This window comes from Drosophila rhopaloa, unplaced genomic scaffold (assembly GCF_018152115.1).
Source record: "Drosophila rhopaloa isolate 14029-0021.01 unplaced genomic scaffold, ASM1815211v1 contig_218, whole genome shotgun sequence".
NCBI lineage: Eukaryota > Metazoa > Arthropoda > Insecta > Diptera > Drosophilidae > Drosophila > Drosophila rhopaloa.
Genome location: NW_025335104.1, coordinates 3,087,831 through 3,100,710, shown reverse-complemented (window position 1 = coordinate 3,100,710; position 12,880 = coordinate 3,087,831). Strand labels below are relative to the sequence as shown.

The following is a 12,880-nucleotide window of genomic DNA, read 5'->3' as shown; positions in this document are numbered from 1 at the left end:
ACAACGGGATGGAGTACGAGTACATACATATAAAATTCTTTGGTCCTTGAACTATTGCAGGTAAAAGTTTGTTATAAAGGTACGTACGTATGTAGGTTCTTGTCTAGTCAGAGTTCCTGATTTATTTTATCCAATAGTTTAAATGGAGGTTCCGAATTTTATGCATTTGGTGTGTTTCATCTCTTTATATTCACATCGGTATATTGTTAATGAACAATTTTTAGGGAGCAGTTGTGCCAATTACATTTTTTTCTTGACTTGGCTATTAAAATAAGTTTTTTCGAGCAAAACGGAAAACAAACTTTTTCAAGATAGAACCCAGTTTTAAAAAAAACTTAGTTTTTAACCTTTTCCACAGTGTCAACTAAAGAGTATAAGGGATGTTCAGCAGTTTAACTAATCTAATTGGCCAGTAATCCTTTTTTCACATGCCATAGGCACCCAATGTTAATTCATCTTAGCCACGGTATGTCGACCAGCCTGACTCTCTCATTAGGGCACAGTTTTTGTTTTCTACAATGTCTTCCAATAAGACGACCTGTGCATTGAACCTCATTCATTGCGGATAGGTGTCGTGTGCTCTTTGCACTGTCTTTCTGACATTTGAATCCTGCCGCGCTTGGTCGAGACCAGGCACGAAAACAGCATTTAGTCTACGTCGCTTGTGGTCATGATGGGCTCCAGCTCGTTGGTGTCTTGTAGATTTGTGTTTAGCCACCAATTTTCATAAACGAGAATATACTCTTTAATGTCAATGTACTGAAATCAATCGAAATGAAAGAAATATATATACCAATAATTGATTTTTTTTGAGATGTTGTTAGAAGAAAAGTAAGACTACCTAATATCGTATAAATTTGTTCAAACATAATTTTTAAGGAAAACTGTGTCGTCGCACATCTGATGTATATGGATATTGGCTTTTAGTTATTTTAAGCCAGATTGTATAAACTAGTTTAAAAATTTGGTATTGGAACGGCCAAATTAAAACTCCTCTGTTCTTTTTCACTTTGCAAAGGCTTTTAGACTTTTGTTTGCTATTCGGGTCCGATTGAGGTCGAAAATGGCAATTAGTCATTAAAAATATGCAATAATGTTATATGAACTATGGAATTCACCAGAGTTTTCAAGCTATCAGAGCGTTAGAACATTACGAGCCCTCCTTAAATGCATAACACTACATTTTACTTATTAAATATCTTATATCTTATGTATGCAGACAAAGTTAAGTTATCCTTTCATTTCGGTAGTGGGTCCAATCCGGGAATATTGGTCACCAGTGTGGAGCACCTAATATTGTGTGCATTAACTATGATGCAAACCTAGTATTACCATTTTACACTAGTAACCGTAGAACGAAGCTTGGTACTTCCTTTATTAGTTACTGGGTCACCATACTTCTCTGTGCCTAATTTTGAAACGTTTTAAATCAAACTATGGCATGCATGATCCTATTATAGTGACTGTTATTGTCATCTTTAAATAGTTTTTGTTTATCAACCTCGCGATCTCGTTTTTCGTACCAATGAAAATAGGTCTCGGCCAGTAATGGCCATTTGTTTGTTTTGATTATTGCATCTAGTTCATTATTACTATGAAATTTTTAAGTAGTTTTTTATCTCATATGGATTTTTTACTTATATCGTCCTTGGTTTTTACTTCTCGCGATGTCGTTTTTACATCATCGTACATCAACGTCCGATGATAAATTCATAAATAAAAATGTTTAATTAATACGCGCCACAATTGAACATTTTCAGCCACTGTAAGAGTACTGTGTGTTGTCTATCAAGCGGAAATCTTGATGGAGTTTTGTACAAACTTCTTTTCCGCAATGTTTTTCAGCGTGTACTGATCAAATATACTGTTATAAATTGTTACTAAATTTGTATAAATTTCAATCGAACATTAAAAAAAATTATATGTACACATTTGCAAGGACTTCCAAGTTTAGTTGATCTTTAATTTATCAGACAAAACGTTTTAGTTTAATAAAAAGAGAGAGTTATTATACCCGTTACTCGTAGAGTAAAAGGGTATATTGTATTCGTGCAAAAGTATGTAACAGGTAGAAGGAAGCGTTTCCGACCCTATAAAGTATATATATTCTTGTTCAGGATCTAGGAGTCGATCTAGCCATGTCCGTCTGTCCGTCTGTCTGTCTGTCTGTCTGTCCGTATGAACGCTGAAATCTCGGAAACTATAAAAGCTAGAAGATTGGCATTTTGCATGTAGATTTTAGGTGTTCCTACGCAGTGCAAGTTGGTTTCAAAATGGTGCCACGCCCCCTCTGACGCCCACAAGCCACAAGCTGTGGCCACAGTTTTGATGCTATTATGAAAATTTATATGTATTTGTTTCGTCAATACCTATCGATTGGCCTAATAAAAGTTTGCCACGCCCACTCTAACGCCCAAAAACCCATTAAACGCTTAAGCCTGGCTAGCGCCTACCTTTCCGCCTTTCATGGCCCGTAGTACAATAGCGCCATCTAACGGATGACTTTGGAACAGCTGGCCAAGGTGCTAATTCGAGCGGCGAAAAACATACAAGAAGGCATATTTATATTAAGTTGTTTAGCTGAGTAACGGGTATCTAATAGTCGAGGCACTCGACTATAGCGTTCTCTCTTGTTTTTGTAATTGGATTGACCATTTTGATTTAAGATAAGTTCATTTTTGATGATCATTTAAATGACATCCAGAACCACATACTGTCGGTGCTTATATCGGAGACAAACTCAAACTTATCCAAAAAAAAAAAGAAAAGTTTTTTAATATAATTAAAGAAGTATTTACTAGAATTATTTATTAAAACATTTTTTTTTCAAAGGTATACATACAACTTTTTGTATCATTTGCAATGTTGTGAAGCTATTAAGGTATTTAGTTTACATTTTTATCACAAAAAAACTACACAGCTATAATTTTTGTATTAATTATTTATTTTTAAAACAAAAGTTAATTGGGATAAAATTTCTTTTAAGGTATTAATTGCATGTTAATTAAATTCTCGTATATGTGGAGACTTGAAATTTTTAGATTGATTCTATTAGTGAACAACTTACTTTTTTAAAGTTTATTTAAGTTATTAGTATTACATTTTTAAATTCATTTTATGTACGTATCTAATTTTAAATGTTGCATACCGTTTTTCTTTTTCTAAGGTCGACTTGAGGCACATGGATGAACAACAAGGCAGCAACGTGGTTGACGTTGGTGTGGACTTATCTGAATTTTACATGTCTGTTGAATGGGATATTCTCGAAGTGCCAGCTGTAAGGTAAATAAGCTATTAATCATTTTTACTAACATAGATAGTTTTCTATCGATATCTGTGTTAACTCTGTAATTCTGAAAAGGCATTTAAACTTCGAGTCTTTTTGAAAAAGCTGTTTTTTGTTTTGTATTTATTTATAAATGAAAAACTAAGTAAATAAAGCTAAGAATACCTAATGGCAGAGACAACTAAGAGAATGTTAAATTATTGTATTCAGTTATTTTTAATCTTTTCCACAGTGGCAACCAAAGAGTGTCAGTGATGTTCAGCAGTTTAATTAATCTAATTGACCAGTAATCCTTTTTCACATGCCTAGGCACCCAATGCGAAATCATCTTAGCCACGGGATGTCGACCAGCCTGACTCTCTCAATAGGGCACAGTTTTTGTTTTCTACGATATCTTCCAATAAGTCGACCTGTGCATTGAACCTCATTCACTGCGGATAGGTGTCGTGTGCTCTTTGTACTGTCTTTCTCTCATTTAAATCCTGCGGCGCTTGATTTTTTAAGACCGACGAAAGACGACCGACAAGACGAAAACAGCATTTAGTCTACGTCGATTGTGGTCATGATGGGCTCCAGCTCGTTGGTGCCTCGTCCTTGGTGGTGAACAAAGAGGTCTGCTTCTCCTCTTAAAGCTTATCATATTTATTATCCTTTGCCATACATTAGCCTTTTTCCTTTTCTCAAGGGGAACATTTTTTTGAGATATGCTTTAAGTTGTGCCGTTGGTGATCTCGGGTTCCGACGCTGCTGACTTTCTGGCTAAAAAACAATCCGAGTCTTCTTTCATATGGAGCCATGTAGATTTGAGTTTAGCCACCAATTTACATAAACGAGAATATACTCTTTAAGTCAATGTACTGAAATCAATCGAAATGAAAGAAATATATATGCCAATAATTGATTTTTTTTGGTTTTATTGTATTCAGTAATTTTTTTAAGCCTCCATTAAGCTTATGTATACGCCACGTCTGATACAAAGATCTTGTAGATTTTCAGATGGGTTTGCTTATATTTATTATACTTCGTCCTTATTCCTCAATTGACAATTTGTGACGGTTTGTCGTTGTCGGATGGCTCAGGGGTGGCCAGGGTTCGTCACCGAAATTTGTTTGTGTCAGGCGTGGTTGCTCTAAGAGAGTTCCGACCCAGCCGAGAGTAGAAGTCATGGGGAATTACTTAGTAATTGATTATAACTTGGTTTATTTCAGTAAGATTCTTGACATTTGATTAATTCTGACTAACGGATTGTCCTGACTGGCGGTGTGCCGCCCTTGCTGCTTTCGCTTCCTTTGTCCAATCCGACTGCCGGGTGATGGGAGTCGTCCCGCTGCTCGAAAAGCACAGCACGGGATTACGGCTGCTAGTAGAGTAGACCCCGGTGCTGGGTGCCACGTAGAGAGCCTGAAATAACAGTATGTCGCTTGGGGAAGCTGAAGTCAGCCACAAGATAGAGAGAGAATGTTGGTTGGGGACCCTGAAGTCAGCCACAAGAGAGAGAGAGAGAGTTGCTTGGGGACCCTGAAGTCAGCCACAAGAGAGAGAGAGTTGCTTGGGGACCCTGAAGTCAGCCACAAGAGAGAGAGAGTTGCTTGGGACCCTGAAGTCAGCCACAAGAGAGAGAGAGAGTTGCTTAGGGACCCTGAAGTCAGCCACAAGAGAGAGAGAGAGTTGCTTGGGGACCCTGAAGTCAGCCACAAGAGAGAGAGAGAGTTCGGCCGGTGAACCAGCCGTAAGGAGGCGTGATCCTGAAATCAGACGTCTCCTACTGAAACCTTCGGATCGGCAAGCCGAGCCGGGCTTAAGAAGGGTAGTGGGAGGAGGAAGTATTACGGGAACTAACTACAATGTATAAGCGGACTTGGATCGAATGATGTAGTCCACCCAAAAAGTGACTTTGCTGCTCACCACCACTGGGGAGTTGCCTCTAATTTAAACGCTCCTTTCGTTTAACTTTTTTAGTCTTTTTTTATTTATATCTTGTTTTTGTGCGCGCAGCGTCACAAATTTTAATAATAAATCTCGCTTGACAGTTAGATTTTTGTCAGCGCCAAAATCGGCAAACAATATCCTAAGCGACAGTTCAAAATTAAATAAATTTGAGAAGGCTAGTCTAAGAGAAAACTTTGAAATCCTTAAATGTTTAAATACAATTCATTATTAGCTAATGACCTTTTTAGTATCATAATGGCCGGCAGTCTACATAGTGACTATATATAGACATAGAATTTAAAATGATAGTTCGATCAAAATGAGCGATAGACTTTTCGAAAGATGTCGCTGCATTCTTGCTTCAAATTTGCCTTGATCGACACCTTATTCTTTGCAATATATTATATCATATAATTGTTTATACTATAACTTTGTATCAAAAGTTATTTTATAAACAATATATTAAACTCTCTTCAAAAATATGGTGTTTGGCTGTTTTCAGCAGTTGAGCCTTACAGTATGCTTGTGCTTTTTCGTTATGTGACTTACTGTGGTTATTATAAAGAATAAATACCTCCGTTACTTTTCCTATACATTGATTTGGTTTTCATTTCGAACGGCTTTTGATTCTTTAATCTGTTGCACTTGAAGCTGATAACAGGAAAGCTATCGACAGTGAGCGGATGACACCTCTTACTAGTAGGGAAGACCATGGCAATCTGTCAATTCAATTTGCCCTGGCTCGGGAGTAGCCTTGAGTATGTCCATAGAGTAAAAACCTTTTTCTGCACTGGTCGATCTTATTCCTAAGGATTGGTGCGAGAACTCCCAACACTATTACTTGTGTTCCGCACATGTTAGGGGTGGTGAGAAACCGAAGTTAGCTTCGAACATACTTGATTTCTGTTTTGTATCAAATCCTGAAGGGGTGTTTCTGTCCAGAGTAGCACCACTCACGCAATCTGAATATCCGATTGACACGGGTAGAGTTACAGAAGCAAAATCAGAAAAATTAGCCAAACGAATACATTGTTTTCGCAAGGCAGACTTTCAGAGGGTAAATAATTTTATTTCTGGATTTAATTGGTCTGATCTTTACTTATGCAAAAAAAAGATTTGATGAAGTTAATGTTTTTTACACAGCAATAAACTCATTTTTTATTTCCTGTGTTCTGTGCTACTATCCGTCAACCTGCAATAAATCACAAGTAAATAAAGCTAAGAATACCTAATGGCAGAGACAACTAAGAGAATGTTAAATTATTGTATTCAGTTATTTTTAATCTTTTCCACAGTGGCAACCAAAGAGTGTCAGTGATGTTCAGCAGTTTAATTAATCTAATTGACCAGTAATCCTTTTTTCACATGCCTAGGCACCCAATGCGAAATCATCTTAGCCACGGGATGTCGACCAGCCTGACTCTCTCAATAGGGCACAGTTTTTGTTTTCTACGATATCTTCCAATAAGTCGACCTGTGCATTGAACCTCATTCACTGCGGATAGGTGTCGTGTGCTCTTTGTACTGTCTTTCTCTCATTTAAATCCTGCGGCGCTTGATTTTTTAAGACCGACGAAAGACGACCGACAAGACGAAAACAGCATTTAGTCTACGTCGATTGTGGTCATGATGGGCTCCAGCTCGTTGGTGCCTCGTCCTTGGTGGTGAACAAAGAGGTCTGCTGCTCCTCTTAAAGCTTATCATATTTATTATCCTTTGCCATACATTAGCTTTTTCCTTTTCTCAAGAGGAACATTTTTTTGAGATATGCTTTAAGTTGTGCCGTGGGTGATCTCGGGTTCCGACGCTGCTGACTTTCTGGCTAAAAAACAATCCGAGTCTTCTTTCATATGGAGCCATGTAGATTTGAGTTTAGCCACCAATTTACATAAACGAGAATATACTCTTTAAGTCAATGTACTGAAATCAATCGAAATGAAAGAAATATATATGCCAATAATTGATTTTTTTGGTTTTATTGTATTCAGTAATTTTTTAAGCCTCCATTAAGCTTATGTATACGCCACGTCTGATACAAAGATCTTGTAGATTTTCAGATGGGTTTGCTTATATTTATTATACTTCGTCCTTATTCCTCAATTGACAATTTGTGACGGTTTGTCGTTCTCGGATGGCTCAGGGGTGGCCAGGGTTCGTCACCGAAATTTGTTTGTGTCAGGCGTGGTTGCTCTAAGAGAGTTCCGACCCAGCCCAGAGTAGAAGTCATGGGGAATTACTTAGTAATTGATTATAACTAGGTTTATTTCAGTAAGATTCTTGACATTTGATTAATTCTGACTAACGGATTGTCCTGACTGGCGGTGTGCCGCCCTTGCTGCTTTCGCTTCCTTTGTCCAATCCGACTGCCGGGTGATGGGAGTCGTCCCGCTGCTCGAAAAGCACAGCACGGGATTACGGCTGCTAGTAGAGTAGACCCCGGTGCTGGGTGCCACGTAGAGAGCCTGAAATAACAGTATGTCGCTTGGGGAAGCTGAAGTCAGCCACAAGATAGAGAGAGAATGTTGGTTGGGGACCCTGAAGTCAGCCACAAGAGAGAGAGAGAGAGAGTTGCTTGGGGACCCTGAAGTCAGCCACAAGACAGAGAGAGAGTTGCTTGGGGACCCTGAAGTCAGCCACAAGAGAGAGAGAGTTGCTTGGGGACCCTGAAGTCAGCCACAAGAGAGAGAGAGTTGCTTAGGGACCCTGAAGTCAGCCACAAGAGAGAGAGAGAGAGTTGCTTGGGGACCCTGAAGTCAGCCACAAGAGAGAGAGAGAGAGTTCGGCCGGTGAACCAGCCGTAAGGAGGCGTGATCCTGAAATCAGACGTCTCCTACTGAAACCTTCGGATCGGCAAGCCGAGCCGGGCTTAAGAAGGGTAGTGGGAGGAGGAAGTATTACGGGAACTAACTACAATGTATAAGCGGACTTGGATCGAATGATGTAGTCCACCCAAAAAGTGACTTTGCTGCTCACCACCACTGGGGAGTTGCCTCTAATTTAAACGCTCCTTTCGTTTAACTTTTTTAGTCTTTTTTTATTTATATCTTGTTTTTGTGCGCGCAGCGTCACAAATTTTAATAATAAATCTCGCTTGACAGTTAGATTTTTGTCAGCGCCAAAATCGGCAAACAATATCCTAAGCGACAGTTCAAAATTAAATAAATTTGAGAAGGCTAGTCTAAGAGAAAACTTTGAAATCCTTAAATGTTTAAATACAATTCATTATTAGCTAATGACCTTTTTAGTATCATAATGGCCGGCAGTCTACATAGTGACTATATATAGACATAGAATTTAAAATGATAGTTCGATCAAAGTGAGCGATAGACTTTTCGAAAGATGTCGCTGCATTCTTGCTTCAAATTTGCCTTGATCGACACCTTATTCTTTGCAATATATTATATCATATAATTGTTTATACTATAACTTTGTATCAAAAGTTATTTTATAAACAATATATTAAACTCTCTTCAAAAATATGGTGTTTGGCTGTTTTCAGCAGTTGAGCCTTACAGTATGCTTGTGCTTTTTCGTTATGTGACTTACTGTGGTTATTATAAAGAATAAATACCTCCGTTACTTTTCCTATACATTGATTTGGTTTTCATTTCGAACGGCTTTTGATTCTTTAATCTGTTGCACTTGAAGCTGATAACAGGAAAGCTATCGACAGTGAGCGGATGACACCTCTTACTAGTAGGGAAGACCATGGCAATCTGTCAATTCAATTTGCCCTGGCTCGGGAGTAGCCTTGAGTATGTCCATAGAGTAAAAACCTTTTTTCTGCACTGGTCGATCTTATTCCTAAGGATTGGTGCGAGAACTCCCAACACTATTACTTGTGTTCCGCACATGTTAGGGGTGGTGAGAAACCGAAGTTAGCTTCGAACATACTTGATTTCTGTTTTGTATCAAATCCTGAAGGGGTGTTTCTGTCCAGAGTAGCACCACTCACGCAACCTGAATATCCGATTGACACGGGTAGAGTTACAGAAGCAAAATCAGAAAAATTAGCCAAACGAATACATTGTTTTCGCAAGGCAGACTTTCAGAGGGTAAATAATTTTATTTCTGGATTTAATTGGTCTGATCTTTACTTATGCAAAAAAAAGATTTGATGAAGTTAATGTTTTTTACACAGCAATAAACTCATTTTTTATTTCCTGTGTTCTGTGCTACTATCCGTCAACCTGCAATAAATCACATTGGTTTAGCAAAGAGTTGACACACTTAAGAAATGTAAAGTCCAGACCGTTTGGGAAATATAAAAATACCGGTTCTCAATCTGTTTTTGCTAGATATTTGAGTGCTCGGTCAAGGTTTACCGTGCTTAATGCTCAGTTATAATAGTTACTTAAATCGTTGAAAGATCCAGTTCTCTCACGACCCGAAACTGTTTTATAACATCCTTTACACCAAAAGTAAATCTAATTCTTATCCTTCCTCGCTGTCGTTCGAAAACATGACGGCAACCACAGATCAGGCAATAGCCGATTTACTTGCCAAATTTTTTCAAACGACTTACTCTACTTTAGATTACTTATCACAGCCTTTTTCTTACACCATATCCAAGTCAAACCTCATATTCCGTCCCTCTTTAGCAGAAAGCTCGCTTCTGTTTTTTTTTTTTTTTTGGCGCAGATCTTCTTTGTATTAAGCTTGTTTATTCGTCAGGTGCCGATGGTATTCCTGGGTGCTTGCTTAGGTATTGCGCTAAGGCCCTGTGCAAACCTCATCACAAGTTGTTTACCTTATTTCTAGAAACTTCCCAACTTCCAAATATTTAGAATCATTTGTAATTCCTCTTTACAAAAGAGGTAACAAATCTTACTGCCAACTACCGGGGCTGTCCCGTCTACAAAGAACTCAAGAGCCGCCTAAATCAGAGACGCAGTAATCCATTCGCCGCTCAACACTCTGCCCAACCAAACATCTTCACCCCATCAACAACCACTCCTGGTGTCTCCTTTGCCAACGCTCTCCGCTACCCTGGAATCTCACAAACATCTACCGCCCAGCCTGCAGCATTGCGTCCACAGCCACCCATACCAAACCTAAATGATTTTCCGCTCTTAAGGCAAAATGGCCAAACAACAACTCAACCTTCTACGGAGCAAAACCAAACTCTTCCCCCACAAACACTTAGCGGTCTAGAATCTACAATAGCTACTCTTGCAAACGTCATGATGACGATTCAAAGTTCCCTTCAAGAACTACTGCGAAACCAGAGCTTTCTAATGGAACTGCTGATCAAACAAAAGTCTGTATAAATGGACTCCTTAAGAATATGCTTCTGGAACGCAAACGGCGTTTCCCGGCACAAAAACGAACTCCTACAGTTCCTAAACAGCCACAATATCGATATCATACTTTTTGAAACCCATCTAACTAATAAAAACTACTTCCATATCATCGGCTATATATTCCACGCGACAAACCATCCGGACGGTAAGGCACACGGAGGTACCGGTATACTCACAAAACAACGCATAAAACATCATCCCTTGGAGAAATTCTTCCTGCAGGCCACATCCCTACGTATAAACCTAATTGGCGGCCCACTTACCCTATCCGCCATTTATTGCCCCCCACTCTTTAGTATTGCAGAAAATGAGTTTATGAATTTCTACAACTCACTAGGACGCTGCTTTATAGCTGCCGGTGATTATAACGCAAAGCATCCCCACTGGGGATCTCGTCTTATCAACCCCAAAGGCCGCCAATTATACAACGCTATCATCACTCCTGGTAATAAGCTTGACTTAGTTTCACCAGCGTGGTACATACTGGCCCACAGATGCAAATAAACAACCTGACATTATCGATTTCGCTGTTATTAGAAGAGTTTCGCACAGGATAATAAACGTGAAAACCTTAGAAGAGCTTACATCGGACCATACGTCAGTTCTCCTCTGTCTATCTGAACAGCCGCAGCTTCTGGAACGCCCCAAACATCTAACATCAAACAAAACAAACTGGCCGAAGTACAAAAAATATGTAATGCACACATCGAACTTGATCCTGAAATTTCCTCTGAATCTGAAATTGATAAGTCGCTTAAACACCTCACGGACGTAATGTCCTCTGCCGCCAAACATTATTCGCCAGAACCCTCAGCCACAAACCCGCTAAGAACTGGACGCTTAAGTATTCAGATCGAGTCTCTCCTACTTGAAAAACGTAGACTTCGAAGAGACTGGCAGACTCATCGGTCCCCAGCTACTAAGAAAAGACTTAATAAAGCATCTCAAAAATGGTCGAAGGCCCTCTCTACCGAAAAGAACCAGGCCCAACGGGCCTACATTGCGAAACTATCCCCGACGGGTAATAAATTCCCACTATGGAGAGCTCACCCAAACATGCAACCACCAATAGATCCCGATTGGCCAATTCGATCACAAACTGGTGCCTGGGGGCGCAGTGACGAAGAAAGAGCTAACACCTTTGCCCATCACTTGGAAAACGTCTTCAAGCCTCACCCGCCATCCAACCAATTCCTCCCCAGTTAACCTTGAAACCAGCACAATACTTAAGGCCATTAAAGAACACATAAACCCAAAAAAGCTGCTGGTCACGATTTTATTTCTCCAAAAATGATAATTGAATTACCTGCATGCGCAGTTAGATGCATCGCATTTATATTTAACTCAATATGGAAATGGGGCTGCTTTCCTGACCAATGGAAAAAGTCTGTCATTACAATGAGTCTATCAAAGCTATTTGAAAAACTGCTTCTTGTTCATCTAGTAACACATCTTAAAAACAACAGAACGATCCCTCTGCACCAATTAGGATTTAGGGAAAAGCATGGAACTATCGAACAGGTAAACCGCTTAACATCTGAAATTCGCACGGCTTTCGAACACAAGCGATATTGCAGTGCATTATTTCTGGACGTATCACAAGCATTTGATCGCGTCTGGATCGACGGTCTGGTATACAAAATTAAAACCCTCCTACCGGAAAACACCCACAAGTTGCTTGAGTCATACCTCAGAACGGAGTTTTCACCGTGAGATGTAAAAACTTTACTTCAACCATCCATAACATCGAAGCTGGAGAACCCCAAGGAAATGTGCTTGGACCAATCTTGTACATCCTTTACACGCTCGAAATGCCCAAAAACAGCAACAGCCCATTTAAAAGAACACCTGGTAGCTGTAGAAAAATGGCTCGCAGACTGGCGTATCAAAGTCAACGAGCAAAAGTGTAAGCACATTACATTTACACTAAACTTGTCGAAATGCCCACCACTGGCGCTAAACAACAAGCCGGTTCCACAAGCAGACGAAGTCACCTATCTCGGCATACACTTAGACGAGAGGCTTACCTGGAGAAAGCATATAGAAGCAAAGAAGACCCATTTAAAATTAAAGGCCAGCAGCCTTCACTGGCTCATGAACTACCGCTCCCCCTTCCACTCGAATATAAAGTACTACTGTATAACTCGTGCTTAAAGCCGATCTGGACCTACGGTTCCGAGGTCTGGGGAAACGCAAGCAGCAGCAATATAGAAATTATTCAAAGAGTACAATCAAAGACCCTACGAACAATAACTGGAGCCCCCTGGTACATCCGCAACGCAAACATCCAGAGAGACCTGGATATAAATCCCGTAAAAGAAGAAATTGTTTCCAGAAAAATTAAATATGAAGCCAGATTATC

At 39.5% G+C, this 12,880-nt stretch overlaps 1 protein-coding gene across 1 annotated transcript in view; it reads left to right on the top strand.

Annotated features, from left to right (window-relative positions):
- The window catches only part of LOC108053621 (acetylcholine receptor subunit alpha-like), a 209,900-nt gene that overhangs the window by 50,651 nt on the left and 146,369 nt on the right, over positions 1-12,880 (top strand). Inside the window, exon 2 of the mRNA XM_044460784.1 lies at positions 3,167-3,282. Coding sequence (XP_044316719.1) covers positions 3,167-3,282 — 116 coding nt within the window. The remainder of the gene's footprint in view (positions 1-3,166; positions 3,283-12,880) is intronic.